The 22,289-nt window shown below is 38.8% G+C and overlaps 1 protein-coding gene across 2 annotated transcripts in view; it reads left to right on the top strand.

Annotated features, from left to right (window-relative positions):
* The window catches only part of LOC148351194 (DENN domain-containing protein 1A-like), a 118,448-nt gene that overhangs the window by 82,888 nt on the left and 13,271 nt on the right, over nt 1–22,289 (top strand). For both annotated transcript variants that reach the window (XM_088356121.1, XM_088356120.1), the window contains exons 16-19: nt 8,346–8,386; nt 13,677–13,748; nt 13,834–13,890; nt 15,602–15,718. In XM_088356121.1, the coding sequence (XP_088212247.1) occupies nt 8,346–8,386; nt 13,677–13,748; nt 13,834–13,890; nt 15,602–15,718 (287 nt within the window). The remainder of the gene's footprint in view (nt 1–8,345; nt 8,387–13,676; nt 13,749–13,833; nt 13,891–15,601; nt 15,719–22,289) is intronic.

Raw genomic sequence — 22,289 nt, 5'->3', positions numbered from 1 at the left:
ACCTTTTTAAGCATTTTTGAAGGGGCGCCGCTACTTCGCAGATTTTTAGTTTTCGCGGGTGGTCTAGGTCCACATTAACCGCGATAACCGAGGGAGAACTGTATTTTCAATAAAAGATCATTCTGAACAGTTTTTTTTAGTTAACAAGAACTGTGTTTTTTAAATCAAAGATGCACTAGCTGCCAGCAATGAACAATGTTAATATAAATTAAATGATGGAAAAAAAAAAAACATTTTCAGGTTTGTTCGAGAAAGTTGTAAAATAGATTAACAAGCAAACAACACCCATACACTCATACTAATTAGTTTGGAACGACCGATAAATTGCAAACATCAGTCTTAACCAGGGGTCTCCAACGTCTCACCCGCTGGCACCAGGTCGCCCTAAGAACATCTGAGGGGCCTGCAGACAGGTTGTGAAAATAGCTAAATAGTGATAAGTCATTGCGATTTTCAAATAAACTTAATTTCTAATTGACATGGTGATTAACTGGTTAACTTCTCTTATAACAAGTACAACCTGGTAATAACATAGTAACAACGTGAACATAATAAGTTGTCATTTTGGAAATGTATGAAATCAGTAACAAGAAGTAGCTCTCCGCTTAAAACGGTTGGTCAGGGTTCCCCCTAAGTCTTAAAAACTTGAAAAAGTCTTAAATCTGATAATTGCAAATTAAGGCAATAAAAATGTCTTAATTTTGTGCTAAATTTAACTCAACAAATGTTTTGTTATTTTTCTGTCTTATCTATGTTATAGAGCTAATATCGGTATGGAACATTGTTTTGAAAATGATTTATTTGTTTTATTTGACTTTATCGGTCTGATAAATGCAATGTGTAGGTCGGAAAAGCCAGATTTCCGCTGTTGCGTCAGCGTGACTTTAGGATGGGAAAGTGTATGTCCAACCCAAATGTTTGCCCCAAATAGCCATGCAAGCAAAAATGTTTAGATTTTTTGAGAGAGAGAGAGAGAGAGAGAGAGAGAGAGAGAGAGAGAGAGAGAGAGAGAGAGAGAGAGAGAGAGAGAGAGAGAGAGAGAGAGAGAGAGAGAGAGAGAGAGAGAGAGAGAGAGAGAGAGAGAGAGAGAGAGAGAGAGAGAGAGAGAGAGAGAGAGAGAGAGAGAGAGAGCGCACTATATTTTAGAACAAAATGAAATAATACAGCCAAACCTGCCCTTGCTATTTTTTTTTGCACATTTTATTTCACTGTGTGTCATTAGATGATTAGATGATATTTATCAAAAATAAATGTGCCAGAGTCTGCGTCCCATATCAAAATAAATATACAATTTGAAATGTGTCTCCCTCCGGTAGTTACTTAAAAAGTTACTTAAAAGTAACGAGGCTCATTTAATTGTCATTTCTGTCCTAAATACTGGTTTCAAAACAAGGTGCAGGCAAAGTTCTTTGTACAAATATCACAAAATACTGCAAACAGTGATACTAACGTATTTACCTTCAGTGCAGACATCGTTAGGTGAGGAGATGAAGGAATGCACGTATATGTATAGCTCCCCCCATTCCAACACTCACCCAATGAAATTACTCTAGGTGCTTTGCTAGAGCTTCTGGGTAAAACAATTGTTTTGGGTCAAAGTTTGTTCTGTGGCTTTTCATCATAAATTATCTTAATGAATCTCAATGAATATAGAGTGTTTAATGCGCTTTCATATATAATTTGGCAATTTACAGCCACAACGGGGTCTGTTGGTGTGACAATTTGACTGTAAACCATAATTGTGTCCTATATAAACTGGACTGTACCCTTCAGTAAGTGTTGTCTCACTCTGGCACAGGCGACAAATGACTCCAGATGTGGGATTCCCACTGTTTCGTCTAGAGCTTGCTCTGTAACTGTGGACCTGAATTTGCACTTTATTAAAATACAGCAATGCTGCAAGTTTGATTTTTGCAATCTGGAGATGGAATAAGAACTTGCTCTGTCCACTCCACGCACCGGCCCGTATTGCAGTACCTCTGGGAATGGTGCATTCGCACTGATCGCTGCATGGCTCTGCAGCTAGGACCTTGACTCGGCCTCTTGGTTGAGAGCAAGTGTCTCGGCCCCTTGGCTTTGTAGCATATTATGATTTGACTGATAACGGATAATGGATAATTGATAAAGAATATAGAACAATAAACCTTACAAAATCCCCCCCTCCAAATGTAATAATGCATAAGGTAATTGCACAATTTTGTCTCAGAGCCATATGTACTCAAGAAAAGAGCCATATATGGCTCGCAAGTTATCCCGATCCCTGGTTTAACCCAATGTGGTTGAGCAATTTAAGCTATGATTGGGTTTGGGCATTACCAGGGAATGAGTGCGAGGGTTCGCCCAGCTGATGCCTGAACCCTTCGAGGCGGCAGTGGCGGCACTGTCCAGAATGGCTAGGTTACGGCAGCAGTTGGGCATAAACCTCCGTCACAAGGTCGCCCAGCGGGTATACTGGCACCTCGAGCGTGAGCCTCCGTCACGGGGTAGCCCGGCTCACATTCTGAACTTGTCATGACGGAGTTCCGCTCTGCCACCCCAAACAGTTTAGGTTCGCTACAGTCACTCATCTCCGTGCCCAGAGCCTAAGAAGACCTGAAGCATACCCCGGTGCGGCCAGGTTGTGGCTGGCGGAGTTCTGTTCACTGTGTCCGCCCCGCGTGCGTCTGCATTCTGCGTACTCGGTCCCACACTTGATCCCATACGCGGCACCTAAGTGAGTTTGAACCCCGGTGCCGTCTTGCGGGTCAGAGCATTCACAAAAAGTCTGTGAGCCTGGCTTAAAACGAGGGAGAGCAACCTCAATCCCAAATGTGGCCAAGATTGGAGTTTTTTCCAATCCATTTCCAAAACCTGACATCACATCAAGATGCATTATGCTGGCTTTCCGGCAGCACTGGTTAGTTTTTCAAATTTTAAAGAATTGACTAATAGAATATTAAAAAGGTTGCACCACCTACACACGTCAGTTTTTTTATTACATGAGATTTTCATTTTAAAAAAAGTATCTTTTGTTACATAATACTAAAATTTGGTCGATAGCACAATAAAGAATGCACAATACAGAACTGTATTTAATCTCACTTTTTAGTGGAAGTACAATGTTGGCAAAAAATTTACTTGTGCATTCAAATTATTTACAAATTATTTGAATGTAACACAAGTTTGATCAAAGAAACCGCCAAAATTGTAAATTTGTTTCTGCGTTTTTCTTTAACTTTTTAGCCTATTTATTTTTATTCTCTATTTGTTTTCTTTTTTTCCTTGCTTTTTAGTTGTTTTTTGCTTTTTTTCCCCCTGCTTTTTCCCAGTTTTTTCTATTTCTCCTTTTATTTTTTCACTTTGTTTCTTTTTTTTAATTTTTGTCTAGTTTCCTTTTTTGCTTTAATTTTTCCCCTTTTAAAACATTTTGTGCAAGATGTTACAATAATTTGTAATATAAGGTTGAAAGCAACAAAAACAATCTGATTAGCTGTTTGGGTGCCAAAGAGCTAGCTCTTTTTAGACTGCCTAACCGAAAGACTCTTATCTAAAAAAGACTGAAAATTACGTGGCAACATTGATGTAGTCATATACAAAAGATTGGTCATGCAGCTACGTTGCAGGCGATTATTATAGTGAACTGCACTTGTCTCTCCACCATTTAATGTCTTGAAATAATATAAAAAGAAATAATACAAATAATATTTTATATTTTTTAAAAAGCAAACTCCTACAACCCCTTGACCTCTGCTCAGCACCCCTCAACGTTCCTGTAGAATTTGTCTAAAATCCCAATGCAAGACGTACTTAAAATACATTGAATGCTGTTCTTGATCCATTTAGAGAATATGGACGGGTTTGATCTCTTTTTAAGGTTTATAAAGTTTTGTCCCAAACTGAAATAATCACTGTAAGTCCCACTAACATTGAGTAATCAAACACCAACACACAGAAATACAGTCGTTCCCCAACTTACGACCATTCGACTTCCGAAAAACGGTTGATACGGGAAAAAAAATTTGGGATGTCGAAAAATATCCAGAGATTTCGTAATGTGTTCACCTTTTTACGAGTACAGGACATTAATGTAGTGCATGTGCATGTAGCACTGTGAGAGGTCACCCAACATCCACCCGGAAGAAAAAAAATCCACTTCCTTATTCCAAGTTTGTGTGTAAACATTCTATAATGTCTATACTATCTCCAGCGCGCTGAGAACTTTGACATTTTTATCGTTTAATATCTCGTGCATCCATTCAATATGGTTGGTGTAAAGTGTAAAGAAGAGGTGAGCCTTAAACATACTTGTATAAACCTTAAACTTTGATGATGATGGCGGCGTGCATGGACGCAGCGGCTCACAGCTCTTCAGCTAATTTTCTATTTATTAAAGTTCTTTTGTCTAAAGTCTAAATTATGACTTTTTGGGCACTTTTTATGCCACCTTTGATATCCCGCAAGAAATACAAAAGGTTGCAGGATCTCCATGGGTGGCCGACCCACTTACGAAGAGGCGGAGATGGCGTAGGGATGGCAAACACAAGCGGGGCTGTTGCTCGGGCCGGGGTGCTAAGCTTAAGGGAGCTACACCGGTGAAAGGGCAGAAAGGACATGATGATGATGGAATTGTGCCTAATTCCACCAATATTTCTTCATCGATCTTGCCTGTCAACCGACGCCTGATACTCAACACGGCCAAACGGCAACATCTTGTGGTGATTTCTATAAAGACTTCAGCTAAGACTTCAGCAGCAGTAGCTCAGGAGGTAGAGCAATCGTTTTATGATTAAGGGATCCCAGTTCGAATCCCGGCTTGTCCGTGTTACATGCTGAAGTGTCCTTGGGTAAGACACTGAAACCCCAATACCCCCAATAAGCAGGTTAGCGCCTTACATGGCTGCACAGATCACGGCCGCTATTGGGAAATGTGAAGCACAATGTAAAGCGCTTTGGGAAGTCATTGACTTGAAAAGCGCTATATAAATGCAGATCATTTCATTTCATTTCAAGTTCAAAGCACAGCTAAGATTTGATCTTTTCAATATTAGATCGCTTGCTCCTAAAGCTCTACTTGTTGATGATATTATTTGTGATCAAAAACTTAATCTGATTGGTCTGTGGGAAACTTGGTTGAGACCGGATAAGTTTTTACCGTTAAATGAGGCTTCTCCTGACTGTGAGCTGTCATGTAGCACACTCTTTGAAGAAGGGTAGCGGTGTTGCACTTATTTTTGAATAAATACTCAAATGTATTCCCGTGCCTCTAATAATTATAAAGCATTTGAGGCTCTTGTCATTCTGTCTTATTTCATGTCAATTTTTTTATCAACTATTTATTGCGCCCCAGGACCATACTTGTTTTTTTTTTTTTAGATGAATTCTCTGAACTGTCTTTTGACCTAGTAACTTATGCAGACAAAATGATAATTATGGGGGAATTTAACATTCATATGAACTCCCCACTCAGTTCACTTACTATTGTGTTTCTGTCTCCAATTGACACATTTGGTTTTAATCAACTGATTGATTTGCCGACTCGTAAAGATGGAAACACACTAGACTCGAGGATTTTCAACCTCAAATGTGACGGTGTTACCGTGTACTAATGTTATTTCAGATCATTATTTATTTACATTTGAGGTGCTCGCTAAATGTTGTATTAAAGAAACCAAAGGATTTAGCGGCCGCAATATTTGCACTGGTATAGTTTCTGAGCTCTCTGATCTTCTTTCAGGAGCTGTTGCGTTGTTTCCTTTATATAAAGGCTCTATTGACTCACTCATGAAATAGTTAAATGCTACTCTGGCTAGTGTCCTGGATTCCGTGGCGCCCCTACATCTTAAATCACGACCTAAAAGACGCACGCCTTGATTTACTGATAACACTAGATCGCTTAAACAAAACTGCAAAGGATTCCAGACGATCGTTTGTAAGTTGAATTTGCTATATTTTTTATGTTTAAGGTTTGTATAAGTATGTTTAAGGCTTGTATTGTTTTGTATTAAAAAAACATTTCATAAAATAATATGCTCTATAAAGATAAATGAAGTTGAGTTTAACATAGTTTTGGGAGATGCGTTCAAGAGGCCCTCCTCCAGTGTAAAAAGTGGCTGAAAAAGAGTACCACATCAATCTTTCTTATTCCACGTTCATTACACTTTACACCAACCATATTGAATGGATGCCCGAGATATTAAACAATAAAAATGTCAGTTCTTAGCGCGTTGGAGATAGTGTAGGTGTAGAATGTGAAGTGCGCATGAATGATGTCAGTAGGGCGACGAAAGTTGCGAGAGTTGGTGCGACAGTGTAGGAAAGCGCAAGCTTTAGTTCTGGACAGAGTTAGGTCGGTTTACAATAAACGGGTCCTGAATGTTGTCGCTCTCCAAAAAGACCGTAAGTGTTCGAGCATTTCATCATGAACAAGAGGCAATCCATTACCCATGCAAAACGACAACGCTACATTGGTGGCAGTGGTGGGATTACGAGCAGGTGAAGGAGAGATGTTTACACACAAACAAGAAAGAGGAAACAGATTTTTTTTTCTTCCGGGTGGATGCTGGGTGACCTCTCACAGCGCCAAACCCCGGTAGTGGCCGAATTGCACGACAGTAATGTCCTGTTCTCTGAAAAAGGTGCCGCAATGTTTGGATAATTTTCGACATTCCGAAAACATGTTCGTATCTACCGTTTATCGTAAGTCGAATGGTCGTAAGTAGTGGAGCGGATGTACTTCTCTCACTCTCTCCTTTCTTTTTCCTTTACTTTTGCTCTCTACCTTTTTTCTTTTTTTGCTCTTTCTATTTCACTCTATTTCTCTGAGTCTGCCCCTCTTTTGTGCTCTTTTTCTTTTTCTCTACTTCTCTTTCTCTAACCCTCTCTTTTTCTCTTTCTTACTCACCCTCTATATTTCTCTCACCTTTTCTCATTCTCCCCCTTTTTATTTCTCTCACTCTCTCTCTCTACATACTCAACTACAGTTGTGCCTTGTCCAACCATACCTGCAGTTTTGTATGTTTATAGTTGATTGGTTACAAAGGATTTTCTGTTTTATATATATATATAATTTAATGTATGCTTGGTTGCCAATTATCAACAAAAAGATGTGAATCATTTATTTGAAATCGAGCAGAACTTTTGCCACTGCATAAATATATAGAACATATTGTTTTCTTTATAAATGTAAAATTCGGTTGATTTTAGACCTCGTATTGTGTGAAGGTACAGCCTTTCTTATTGCAACTGTCTACTGTAAAATTTGGACTATAAGGCGTGACTAATTATAAGCCGCTTCCAGTACATTTTTAAAGGAACATTTCTTTTTACATACATAAACCACACATGACTATGGGACGCATGTGCTCACATTGAAACATGAGCTATCTACAAAAAAAGATGGTACACAGAAAGAGTTTTGATAATGTACGGTACCTTAACCCCTTAATGGTCCGACGGCCAGCCGGTGGGCTGCCGGACTTTTGATGAGCAAATACGTGTCTGTACGATGTCACCAGTCAATGGAATACGTCATGCCAAATATCATCGGAAAGCTCGAACTTTTGGGAATCAAATGTTAGAACTAGATTCATCAGAGATCAGTCCGAACCAAGATACCCGAATTCTATAAAGCCTGGGTAACTCACCATTACGTCTCTTGGCCATCTTCAACTACTATAAATGTCAGCGAAAATGCCTTTGTTACAACAAAGACAATCCATAGAATCTGGCCATGTAAAATATTTATTCCAACGCTACCCTTAATCTGTTTGTTTAGCCACATTGTTTACTTTTACAAACAAACAGACTCATAAAATTGTTCTCAGTATGATACGGTGCACAGAGCGCCAAGTTACATTAAACTTGCGTCTTCCTCGATACATATATTCCACCTGTCTCACTCTTAACTTTACTGTTCGGGCGCATAAGTTAGCCGCATCATTGAATAAGCCGCAGGATTGAAACCTTGTGAGAAAATTTGCAGCCTATAGTCTGGATTTGACGGGTATTTTGTGCTCAACATAATTGAATAAACGCTTAAAATGTGTTTATTATAAGTGAGTTCTGAACATACTGAACTCTTTTTTTTTTTAGTCAATACGTGTCTATTTTTTGCAACATGTTTGGTGAATCATTACCCATATGATAAAGAGTATTGATTGGAGTTTTTTGTTTTAGAGATTTTGGTGTTCCATAGTTAGCAAAAAAAATTAATGTGTCGAAAAAGTAACTTCAAGGTTTTGAAATCACATTTTGGTTTCACTCAAGTTCATCATTGAATATTCATCCATATTTCTCTTCAATCATTGACAAATCTCACAGACATGTAAGATAAAAAATGTAAAGACCTTTTATCCATTTCTTTTCAGGGAGTAACAAATCTTACCACCAGTGGCTAATCACTGTGAAGGTGAGTAAAATCAGACACTGCATTTTCATACTTTCCCATTCTCTGTTAAAACAATTAGCTAAAATGGCGTGCTTTTATATTTATTTATTTTTATTTATTTAAGTTTTTGGATTTTTGGCATGCTATTTCCTGTTATACTCCAGTAATACAGAAATAATACTACACAAATACTACAAAAAGACAAATACAAGATAATACAGAAATACTACAAAAAGACAAATACAAGAATACTACAAAAATACTACAGAAATAGTACTGAAATATGACGACAGAAATACTACAAAAATGCAGAAATTCGACTTCAGAAATAATACAAAAATACTGAAAATTACTCCTACGGAAATACTGAAAATACCACTACAGAAATACTGCAAAAATACTTCTGTGAAAATACTATCTATCTTCCCTGGTCATATCACTCGAGTCGAGGTGACCGACAGCAAGAAAAACATTTACAAAAACAAAGAAAATAAAAAGGGAAAAAGTCGCAAAAAACACACACAAACAAGTTAAGCACCTCGGCACCTAAGTTGGTCATGCTTTCGTCCCTCCAGATGAAATCAGGGTTACACAACACACTCTTCTGTTCACAACAGCAGCGCTCTACAGCTTTCACTGTTTTACCCCTGCCGCATCAAACGGGTGCTTTGCCCGTCCCTTAGAACAAATCTAAACATCCCACTATCCTTTTACAACACCTCTCCACTCATTCCTATCACCAACAAGAGCTCTAGCTTCCACTAGATTTAGACCTCTTTCCTGCAGTGCACTCATAACACCATCATACGGGGAAGACAAAAAGTATTTGAAAATACATGTACTACTATTTTGCTATTTCTCTCACTTAGAAATCATGGAGAGGTCTGAAATTTTTATCGTTGGTGCATGTCGACTGTGAGAGTGATAAACTAAAAAGAAACTTCCAGAAATCACCTTGCATGATTTTTTTAACGTTTTATTTGTGTGATATAGCTGCAAATAAGTATTTGAATACCAGATAAAATCAATATTAATATTTGGTACAGTAGTTTTTGTTTGCTATTACAGAGGTCAAACATTTCCTGTAGTAATTTCACCAGGTTTGCACACACTGCTGGAGGGATCTCATCCACACAGATCTTCTCTAGATCAATCAGGTTTCTGGGCTGAGAAACACAAAGTTTGAGCTCCCTCCAAACATTTTCGATTGGGTTCAAGTCTGGAGACTGGCTGGGCCATGCTAAAACCATAATATGCTTCTTATGGAGCCACTTCCTGGTTTTCCTGGCTGTGTGCTTTGGGTCATTGTAGTGTTGGAAAACCCAGCCACGACCAATCTTCAATGCTCTGACTGAGGGAAGGAGGTTGTTCCCCAAAATTTCAATAAACAGCCCTAGTCATCATCTCTTTAATTCAGTGCACTCGTCCTGTCCCATGTGCAAAAGCACCCCAAAGCATGTTGCTACCACCCCAATGCTTCAAAGTAGGGATGGTATTCTTCGGATTCTACCCTTCATTCTTCTTCCTCCAAACATACTTAGTGGAATTATGACCAAAAAGTTCTATTTTGGTCTCATTTGACCACAAACCTTTCTCCCATAACTCCTCTGTATCATCCAAATGGTCATATGCAAACTTAAGACTGGCCTTGACATGTCCTGGGTTAAGCAGGGGAACCTTTCTTGCTATGCACGATTTAAATTCATGACGTCTTGGTGTATTACCTACAGTAACCTTTGAAACAGTGGTCCCAGCCCTTTCCAGGTTATTGACCAACCTCTGTCGTGTAGTTCCGGGCTGATTCCTCACCTTTCTTTGAATCATTTAGAGCCCACGAGGTGCTATCTTGCATGAGGCTCTACTTTGATTGCGATTGACCGTCATGTTTAGCTTCTTTCATTTTCTAATGATTGCGCCAACATTGGACCTTTTTACCAAGCTGTTTGGCAATTGCTCCATAGCCCTTTCCAGCCTTGTGGAGGTGTCTTTGGACAGCTCCTGGGTCTTTGCCATGTTACAAGTTCAAGTCTTAGTTTGTGTATGGGGTGTACAGGTGTATTTATGCAGCTAACGACCTCAACGGGTGCAGTCTGATTCAGGATGACACATGGTGTGCAGGTTGACTAATAATGGGCGGACTTAAAGGTCTTTCAGGGTTAAAATTCTAGATCAGACATGGGCAAACTACGGCCCGCGTCTCATATACGGCCCGTTGGTCTTTCTAATCCGGCCCGCGAAACATCTACCAGTTATATCAAAATATACCGGCAAACCTTCTTCATTTACTTTCCCCTGTAATGCCCACATTTCTCCACTAGACGGCGCGCTTGAGCGTTTAAGCTTTTCCCAGAAGAAGCACTCTCCTTCTCGGTTTCCGCAGTAAAGCTTTCCCCCTTCTAAAAACATGAGTTTATCATAGAAAGGAAACGTTGACAGTGAGTACCGAGTGTTTAAAACAGAATGGACAATAAAATATTTTTTCAAAGCAGTCCGATCAAAAGCTGTATGGTTGATATGTCAAAAAAGTGTTACGGTTTTTAAGGAGTACAATATTAGCTGTCACTTCTCTACGAAGCATTCTAATTATGCCAGCAAGCTGTCGGCGCAAGAACGGGCAGCTGCGGCTGAGAGGATGGCAGCCAATTTACTGTCGCTTCAGGAGTCAACTACCAAGGCAAGCTTTTTGCTGGCATTCAAATTTGCAGCAGCTAGCAAGCCTTTCTTCTAAGGTGAGTTTTTGAAAGACTGCATGTTGGAGACTGCAGGTGTTCTGTGTCCGGAAAGTCAAAGCAAGTTCGAAAATATCAGTTTGTTGCGTCGGACTGTGACTCGCCGTATGGAACTAATTGATGAACTTATAGCTTACCAGCTAAACAAAAAGGCAGAATTATTTCACTTGCACTGGATGAAAGTAACATCAAAGACACAGCGCAGCTCCTAATTTTTATCCAAGGAATAAATGACAGCTTTGAGATAACAGAGCAGTTTTTGACAATGGAGTCCCTGAAGGGAACAACGCGGGAGAAGATTTGTATGACAAGGTGTCTGCTGCAATCGAGAAACATACACTACCTTGGAGTAAACTTGCCAATGTCACGACTGAACGATCACCAAATTGAACAGGAAAAAAACGTTAGGCTGCTGAAACGAATCCAGGATAAAGTAAAAGAGGAAAACCCTGAACAGGATTTTATTTTCCTTCACTGTATCATCCATCAGGGATCACTTTGCAAGTCTGCATTGCAGCTCAACCATGTTGTAAATCCAGTTGTAAAACTTGTGAACTTTAGACGTGTAAGGGGACTCCAGCATCATCAGTTCATCACGTTCCTGGAGGAAATTGATGCGGATCATCAGGACTTACTTTACCCCTCTCATGTCCGGTGGTTAAGTTTGGGCAAAGTGTTTCTACGCATTTGAGACCTGAAAGAGATCGGCGCATTTTTAGAGTTCAATGAGAAATCTGACGAATTTCCTGGGCTACGAGACCAGAACTGGCTTTGTGATTTTTCTTTTGCTGTTGACGTATTTTCACACTTGAATGAGCTTAATGTGAAACTGCAGGGGAAAGATCATTTTCTGCACGACATGTACAAACATGTTACAGCGTTCAAATCATAAGCTCATTTTATTCTCTAGACAAGTTTCGAACACATCCTTCACTTATTTCGCCACACTTGACGCTCAGAAAGAGGCGATGCGATATGCAAAGAAATACAGCAATTTACTGGATGACCTGCACAGAGAATTCAGTCACCGGTTCTCTGATTTTGAAAATATTCACGAGTCACTTCAGCTCGTGTCTTTTCCCTTCTCACAAGACCCTGAAACAGTACCACATGAGGTGCAATTGGAACTGATCAATCTTCAGTCTGACGCCACCTTGAAGGAAAAGTCTTAAACTTAACGACTTTTATGCGTTACTGAACGAAGCCACCTTTCCAAACCTCCGGAGGACAGCACAGAAGATGCTGGTCTTGTTTGGCTCGACCTATGTATGTAATCAGACATTCGGTGTTATGAACAAAGCCCGTCACAGATCCGGGATAACTGACCAACACCTCGGATCTATCCTGAGAATCGCCACAACAAGACTTACTCCAAACTTTGATGCACTGACAAAACAGGGAGATCACCAACACTGTTCCCACTGAAACTGATGGTGAGTTTTCCTGCTGTGTTTATTCAACTGAAATGTAATTAAATTAATTATTAATCATTAATAGGTCAAATCCTGTATGTAATTTATATAACACTCAATCTATCTGTTCTTGGCTTGGCCCCTCTGTCAAATTTTAGAACTCATTGTGGCCCTCGAGTCAAAAAGTTTGCCCACCCCTGTTCTAGATGATGCACAGGTGTTTAAATACTTATTTGCTGCTGCATCACACAAATAAATTGTTAAAAAAATCATGCATTGTGATTTATGTTTTTTCTTTTTAGTTTGTTTATCTCTCTCAAAGTGGACATGCAGCTACAATAACAATTTTAGACCCCTCAATGATTTCTAAGTGGGAGGAATAGAAAAATAGCAGGGTTTTCAAATACTTATTTTATTCAATGTACTACCACAGAAATGCAACAAAAATACTACAGAAATACTGCAGAATGGGTCAGTGTGAAGCACATTGTAAAGGACTTTGGGAAGTCTTCAGTGACTTGAAAAGGGTTACATAAATCTGTCCATTTATACCATACATGACAAAAATGCATCTTACTTTGTTTGATCCTTTCAGTGTCACCGGCTTAGTGACATGCAAGCAACACTAAATAATGTAAAGCAGTCTTGGGGAGTAACGCAATACATGTAATTACAAGTGTATTTTGTAGAAATAAGGATTACTTTGCAGAATTACAATTTTCTTTATGATTTTGTTTTATGTTGTACACTACAGGGGACACTAAGTAAGTCAGTTATGCTTTAGTTAGAAGTCTTTTTATTATTCTCATTGTGTGGATTAGTTTTATTCACATTCCCCGGTGTGTCCAATGGCGCCTCTCTCTACAGCCATCTCATTCCACGCACGCAGCACACTCAGGTTACATTTCAAGGTGACATTGTTAATTTATTAATAATTGTATTTAGATTGTTTTTTTTTGTTTGTTTTTTTAAGCATATTTGGTATTGGAGTAATTCAAAAGTAATCTGAAGTAATCAAGTTACATTACTTTAATTTTAGTATTCAGATTATGTTACTTAATACATTTTTCAACAGGAAATTATTAACTTTATCAGATTGCATTTTTAAAGTAATCCTCCCAACCCTGATGTCAAGAGTGTTTTTGTAATCATCCTTATATTTCTTGACAGAAAGGTAGCGGGGCTATCTTGAATACTGTTAAGACTAAAGCTAACCCAGCAATGAAGACTGTTTACAGATTTGTAAGTACATTCCTTTAAAAAAGAAATTCAACTTATGTTCAACCTAAAGTTTTTATGTTGTTTTTTTGTATTTTTCTATTTACAGGCTAAGGATCATGCCAAATTAAGCATAAAAGAAGTAAGGAGCCGGCTAAAATATAAGGTAAATAGCTGAACACATCATTAATTTATACGATGTTGAATTCAACTAACCATTTTATTTGGCATCTTTTTTTTCTACATATTGAATGCCCGAAGATGAATAATATTGATCAATTAGTTAAGGCAGACATATACAGTGGAACCTCGGTTTTCGAACGCCTCTCAGTTCGAACAAATCGGTTCTCGACCAAAAATTTCGAGAAATTCTTGCTTCCCTTTTCGTTCAAAAAATCGGAGTTTGAACGCCGGTACGCTAGGGGCGATGCTGAGCGGCGTACGAGTGTAGATTGCCCCCACCCCTCGTGAAGAACTGTTGTCACGGCAACGCGCACTCCTTCTCTGCTTTCGTTTTTCAAAAACGGTGAAGGGAGTGTTTTAACTCCTAATTATGCCTCGGAAGAAGGTTGGTGCAAGCAGCAAAGTTGCTACAAGAGTAGTGCTTTCAACTATTGCATTTAAGAAAGAAATAATAGCAAAATATGAAGAAGGTGTGCGAGTTTCCCTTCTTTCAGGAATACAGCATGGCTTCTGCATACAACCGCCAAGGTAAGAAATCCTACTCATAATTCTTTTCTTTATCCTTTAACTGCTCACCACTTGTTGTGGAGACCCGGGTGCTAAATGACGTGTAAACGACCTGATTTTTTTATTTTTACACGTTCATGTTAGCGTAATCTTTCGTACGGAAGATTACGCTAACGCGAACGTACGATTAGCCTGGGTTAGCTTTATGTTTACTTTCGTGGTAAACATTTAAGCTGTTGGAGCGGATTAAAACAATTTTACATTACTTTTAATGGGAAAAAACAACTTCGGTGATCGTACAAATCGGTTTTCGTACAAAGAAATGGAACGGATTATGGTCGAGAACCGAGGTTCCACTGTACTTTATTTTTGTATTTTCCCCCCCAAAAATCAGTTTATAAAGATTTTTCAACGTATACAAATTATATTGATTATGCCATTATCAGTTGTGTTCAGTTTTTTTTTATTTTTCTAATGACAAAGACATGTACTTCATAAATATTTCTGCAGAAATACTACAAAAAATACATCAACAGTAATAGAATAGTAATACAAAAATACAACTATAGAAATATCACAACAAAAATACTACAAAAAATATGAATTCAGTTCCAAAAACTACTACTAACAGGGTTCGTGTGGAAAAGTCTTAAAAACATTGAATTCATTATTCTAAAAAAGGCCTTATTTTACACTACAGGGGACAGTTTGTTTATGTCTTAAATCCATTTTTAAAAGTCCTTGAAATGTGAAGACATAATATCAATTTTATTTGTTTGAACTATAAAGATTTGGTAAAAAATAATCATTTTTTTTTTCATGCATCATGATATAAATGCTTCATGAAGCAGAAGTTATCTGCCAGTTTTGAGTGAGGATCCATGATATACTGTAAACATATTTTTAATTGATTATTTTCCATGTCGAAAACTTTGGAGAGTACTATGTTTTTCAGATGGAAAATGTTCAACTGAACCAAAATGTGATTGAGAAAAAATAATAATACCCCAAGCATTTGTTTAAAATTGCCTTTTTTTCTGTTTAAAAACAATAGGCCCTATCAGCAAATTGGTGACTCAGGCTTAAATAATAAAGATTCAGTTTAATATTCAAGATACCATATAATACCACTGCTTCTACCTAATCTGAACTACACAGTGTAACAGTTGTTTCCCCCCACAATGCAGGACAATTTAGATAATGGATCTGGAATGATTTCTGGGGACAATGACTTTATTGCAACAAAGGTCCACAGTGAAGAACAAGCATTGGATGAACACAGAATGAATAAGCACTTTAGACTTGTAAGTATTTTCACTTGATTGCAAATTAAATTGAAAAAAATGGGTTTTCCAAGTGACATGAAGTTATTCCTCTTATGTTGTTGTGTATATGGAGCCACGCCTATCCTGATCCACCCACACCGCACCATACACTGCAGGGGTTGCATTCCAAAAAGGACCCTTGTTTGTCAAAAATCTGCAAAGTAGAAACCTTTATTTCTATTTAACCTACTTAATACTATACTATATTATACTATACTATACTATACTTTTCACTCTATGAACATTATTGATTGGAGTTTTTTGTTGTGAAGCAAAAATGTGTCTGTGTGATGACATTAATCACTGAAATACTTCACACCACAAAGAAACATCACGATCAGTCTAACAAGATACCCGAAAACTATTAAGCCCGCATAGCTCACCGATAAGCTCTCCTAGGTGTCAGCTGATTATAGGATTCCCCGCAAATATGGACTCGTTACATCTAGAACCATCCAGTGAATCCAACCGTGTAAAATATTTATTCCAAAACACAAATTAATGTTGACAGAAGAAGAAAAAAAACTGCTGAAAGGCATTTATGCACATTCCATAATGCAGTAATTCCTGTTTACAAATAAACAGACTTGTAAAATTATTTTCAATATGGTTCTCAGCCTCTGAACTTTTTCTACCAATTGCAGGCTTTGTTTCATGGTCCACAGCTCGCATTAGCCTATACGGGCCTGTATTGCTAAAAAGGACCCGTTAGCCAATGAAATTTTGAGGGAATCGATATAAAGATGTCCCTATTGTATTAAAAAGACCCTGAAATGAGTGTGCATAACGCTGCTAGTGATTCATTTTGTACGCACCATTTTTACAGGCAAGTGTACACAATAGTGATAGAGACACGGAAAGAGAATTCAAATGTTTACGACTCTTTCACAATGTCTAAAAAATGGCCCAAGTAAAATACACATTTGAAAAGGTTTTAGTGCTTTAAACTAGTCGTCTCAAATTGACACTTTAGGAAATGCCTAAACCTACCCTTAGAAAAATGTGTAAAATATAACGTTTAGTTTTTCAGATTGTGATCAAATTTGACAAGGTTAAGGCTTCAAGCTATTGTCTTACCTGTTTTCCAGCAAAGATGCCCATGCCACACTCATTTGCAGGCATTTAATAACAAAAAAAATCATGCAAGAACAAAAAAACTCCAACTCAGATTACTTAATATTAGTAGCACTTGCAGTGATTATTTCAGATTCTTACCTTTCAAAAGAGACCAAAACCGTCCATATTTTCCAAAGTGTTCATGAACAGCATTCAATTTACTTTGGGTATGTCTTGGATTGGGATTTTAGGTGAATTTTACAGGATCATAAACCTAAAGAAAAGACCTTATTTACTGGTTTGAGCTTTTGTTTTATTCAAATTATAATTTTAAAAATGATTTTGTTGCTGTTTTGCTGCTATTTTGCACTATTGAGGGGTGGAAATTATTTCATGACACTATTTCCTTACTTCAGATGATGTCATCATCACGTGGACGTTATCGGAAAATAAAAGTACGGCATAGAAAATACTTTTACCTTTCTTTTAGAATGTCCAGAAGAACTATTTTGCTGGTGATAGAAAGCCTCTTTCACTGCAAAATGCATCACGCTGTTTGACGTATATGTACAGCTTAGTCCGCAAAGTTATTGATGCACAGTCACAGGGGCGGGGCGACTGTCTATCCAATTAGAATGCAATACACAATAAAAAATTTAAAATTTTGCAGAGCAACGAAACCGCAAATGGTAAACTGCGATACAGAGAGGGATTACTATATATCAAGTATATATTAAGGATCGACTGACATTGGTTTTTTGGGGCTGATAGTATTAAGAAAAGGCTGATAACCGATATTTGGAGCTGATATTCATTTGCTGTAAAAGCTTAAAAATTAGCCTAGGAAATGTTAAATAATGCAAAAAGAGACAAAGAATATTCGTTAGAAATTCAAATAAAACTTAAATGGTGCTCTGAAAACATTCACGGTAAATACTTTAGAATTTCAACGCAACTAACATGACTAAATAAGTGTGGTCTCGCTTTGTAGTATGCCAAACCACATTACACACAAGTTTGAAGTGTGTCTTTGCAAACAGTAAATAGTCGGATTTTAATTTCAACTCAAACATTTGATTACACTGGGAAATCTAAAAAAAAACAGGGACTCATTCACATTGGTTCTCTGGTCGCAGTAATCAGTAAACAACTACGTACAATATACATGCTTTACAATAAGGCTACTATAGTTTGGTAGTTGGTTGGATCCATTAACCACTAGGGTCCCTGTGGCGTGTCATGTGGTAGTGCCCATCCCTCTCCAGGCTATAGCACACTATGGACATGCATAAAGCCTACATGTCAACAACTCGTCGTCGTAAATATTATAGCTTTTATCGACATTGGGTTGCCTCCAGTGTTGGTGACGTTTGCAAGAATATATCTTAATAAAGTCATTATATACACACTATGATCACTTTTTTTGTTTTTGTTTTAATCACAGTAGTCAATATGTCTTAATAAACACATTGTCGAGACTACGATCGCAAAACCCATTCCATCGGAAGTGAAGTGCTGAGTAGCATAGGATATCTGAGTTTGCCATGACATGGAGGAGTGAGACACCGGTTTTGTTTGCTTCCATGTGTGCGTCGCTGCACATAGACGTTTCCTTGACATTTCGTCGACATTTCAGTGAAGGGTAGTCACAAAGGCAGTGGAGAGAAAAAAAGCGACTAAATGCGAATGTAAAAATGTACTTAAAATAAATTCGCTAATATCTTTTATATTCGCGACGGTCCTAACTCTCGCTCCAGTCTGTAACTGCAGAGTGGGCTTCTGCTTTAGTGGTTCCGCCCCCAGCCGTCTATCATATCAGGGTTCTAAAGTAAATGAATGGTTCCAAAATTGGTTTAGAGCTAGGGTTACACTTAAAAACTGGGTTAGGGCTATGGTTAGGACATACAGTTTGAGCTCCATCTCAGGGTTCTAAATTGAATGTGTTGGATTCAGGAATAGGTTTAGAGCTAAAGTTACAGTTAGAAACAGGGTTAGGGTTAGGGTTAAGAACTAGGGTTTAAGTTCCATATTAGGGTTCTAAACTGAATGTAGGGTTCCAGTTTGAAACAGGGTTAGGGTTACAGCTAGGGTTAGAGGTAGAGCTAGGGTTTGGGCTTATAGTTTGGGTTTTAAAAACGATTTTAGAGTTCCATATTAAGGTTTAGGCTAGAGTTGGGGTTTAACACTAAGGTAGGCTCTCGTTCTTTTGATCATCGCTGGTTTTGTTCTTTGAATGATTCTGGAAAAATTAAATATTGGCTTTGAAAGTCTTAAAAAAGTAATACATTTGGCCATGAATAGGGTCTAAAAACCTTGAAAATAAAATACAGTGGGACCTCGCTACTTCGCGGTTCGACATTCGCGGCTTCAGAACTTAGCGGTCTGTAATGGTTTTTGAAGGGGCTTCGCAGATTTTCACTTTTTGCGGGTTTTTTCGGCGGAACGTCAGCGGACGCGGGATAATGCGGCAGGCTGGATGGGACGGGGGAGGGGGCGGTGGGTGCTGTCAGCGGAGGTCACTCCCGGGCCACGTGACGGAGTGAGTTCAGCGGACGCGGCGTCACAAGGCGCGACGCGAGAAAAGGCGGCGGGGGTCCAACGACCCTAGTAGCGCGGCGCGACGACAGGCGGCCTTCCGCGCGCGACGGGCGAAAGGCGGCAGGCGAAAGGCGGCGGACGTGCGTCGATGAAGAACGCAGCAAGCTGCGAGAACTAATGTGATTTGCAGCTGCGATTGGCCGGCAACCAGTTCAGGTGTCCCCTGCCCACTGCCCGGAGATGGCTGGGATTCCCCAACGCGACCCTAAATAAGGATAAGCGGTGCAGATAATGAGATATCATGTTTTTTTTGTTTTTTGTTTTTTTAAGGGGCGTCGCTACTTCGCAGCTTTTCACTTTTAGCGGGTTGTTTTGGTCCCCATTAACCGGGTCTAAAAAATATATTATTTTTTTTTGTAAGGGTCGTTGCTACTTCGCAGATTTTCACTTTCTGCGGGTGGTTTTGGTCCCCATTAACCGCGATAACCGAGGTCTTACTGTAATGACTGATTTTTTCGCAATGATAACATTTCCAAAAATTATTTCTTGCTCAACAGTGTTCGATATTAGCCCGGTGTGCCATAATGATCAGTTATCACACAGGCCCAAGGCCACACATATTACTGCTCTTTTAAACTTTTACACATTTTTTTCCTGTGCATAGAGATCACTACAGATGTGAGACACGGGAAGAAAAGAAACATTACAATTTATGTCCGTTTTCTCTCTTTCTCTCCTTTCCATTCTCTCATTTTTATCCCTCTTTCTCGATCCCTCTCCCTTTCTCTCGCCTTCTCGCTCTTTTTGTCTCTTTTTCTTTATCACCTTTTTCTTTTTCTTACTCTTCTCACCTTCCCCTTTGTTTTTTCTTTATTGCTCTTTCTGTCTCCTTTCTTTCTCTCTCTATTTCTCACTTTTTCACTCTCTCTCCGGCTCTGTGTATGCCGATCCTTTTCACTTTTTTGTCTCTCCATCTTTATCTCTTTTTCTCATTGTCCCTTTTTATCTCCCTCTTTGTTTCTCTCGTTCTCTCTCTTTCTCTATCTCATGACTGCTCAACAAGAGTGGCGTCAGCTCTGAGTTGTTTGCTAAGTATAAACAATTTAAAAGTTCAGATGAGGTAAGGGTTCAATGTATATTGAAACAACTAAGGTTATCAAAATATATTTCAAAATCTATTTATTTGGTGCATATTATTCATATTATATAAAAAAACTATAACATTTTGCGATATTATTTTATTTTGCAGTAGTTTTTAGTCTGTAGTCTTTACAGCCCTTTGAGACTTTTCGTGATTATTGGCATCACAAATAAACATAACTAATAGTGGTTTGTGACAGCGGTGCACTCAAAAACATACTTTGTGTTGTGTATTAGTGTTGAATCAGGACAGCCAATCTGTTTCTCATGTTGAGTCACCACCATTTGAAATTCAGACCATTTTAGCATTAGTATTAGCATTAGTATTGCTTAACAAGTGGGTTTTACGAGCACTATTATAATTACCGTAACTGCACGAGGCTAATTAATTCAAGCGATTCCTCGGGCTTTGCGGTGATATAAAAAAACAATTCTGATTCAATCAAATTATTTTTCCAAAACACCCTGAAAGTGGCATCAACTTCCCGCAATGGTATCTTACGGGCAAAAAACCAATCACTGGCAAGAAATGACACAAAGCATAATAAGTCATGCATTTTGTAAAGCATTTATTTGTTACCTGCGACTAATATTAAAAAAACATTTGAATCCTTGAACATTAGTTTATTAGATTTAGTTGTCAAAGAGGCAATGAATTTACTACTGATGGGCAGAGTTGGGTAGAGTACCCAAACATTTCACCTCAAGTAAAAGTACTTCAGAATAATAATATTCAAGTAGATGTTAAAGTACAGTAAGACCTCGGTTATCGCGGTTAACGGGGACCAAAACCACCCGCGATAAGTGAAACTCTGCGAAGTAGCGGCGCACCTTACAAAAAATTTTTTTTTTTTTTTTTAAAAACATTATTTTTTAGACCCGGTTAATGGGGAACAAAACCACCTGCATAAAGTGAAATCTGCAAAGTAGCGATGACCCGTCAAAAAGAAAAAGGGAAAAAAAAGGATTTTTTTTTTTTTTTAATTATTTTTTAGATCCGGTTAATGGGGACCAAAACCACCCGCTAAAAGTGAAAATCTGCGAAGTAGCGATGCCCCTTAAAAAAAATAAGAAAATAAAATACATAAATTTTAAAAAATCTCATCTCATTATCTGCACAGTGTTTCCTCATTAGGGTCGTGGGGGGGCTGGAGCCCATCCCAGCCATCTCTGGGCAGTGGGCAGGGGACACCCTCAATTGGTTGCCGGCCAATTGCAGCTGCAAATCACATTAGTTCTCGCAGCTAGCTGCGTTCATCGACGCACGAGCCGAGTGATCCACCCCTAAGAGTCGTACAGCTGGGCGATTTTACGTCCGCCCGGGACGATCGAAGACAAATTCACGACAGGGTTTTTACCGCGGGTGCCGTTCGGTCGCTCCTGTGAGCGAAAGTACGGCAGCTCGCTCCCGTACTTTCGGGCGCGATACGCACGACACCGACACGGTTGCGGGGGTCCCGATCACGCCCGCCGCCTTTTCTCACGTCGCGCCGTGTGACGCCGCGTCCGCCGAACTCGCTCTGTCACGCGGCCCGGGAGTGACCCCCGCTTAAGTTGAATATTGTCACGTGACGAGGCTGCTATGTTTGATTGGTTAAACTTGGTAGAGCCTGTCGGAGTTCTGGGTCAAAATAATGCGTTCTAGCGGAAACAGACAGACGTGTACTTACATGGCGGGGGATTTATTAAGTAACGGAGTAACAACTTCAATCTAGCAAGGTAAAAATACTTTTTTTTTTCACAAATTTAGATAGATGGATAGATAGATAATTTATTCATAGATAATTTATTTATTCAAGTAAAAGTATAGGGATTT

This window comes from Urocampus carinirostris, chromosome 16 (genome assembly GCF_059441175.1).
Source record: "Urocampus carinirostris isolate Australia breed hairy pipefish chromosome 16, RoL_Ucar_1.0, whole genome shotgun sequence".
Lineage (NCBI taxonomy): Eukaryota > Metazoa > Chordata > Actinopteri > Syngnathiformes > Syngnathidae > Urocampus > Urocampus carinirostris.
This window is presented reverse-complemented; position numbering and strand designations above follow the sequence as displayed.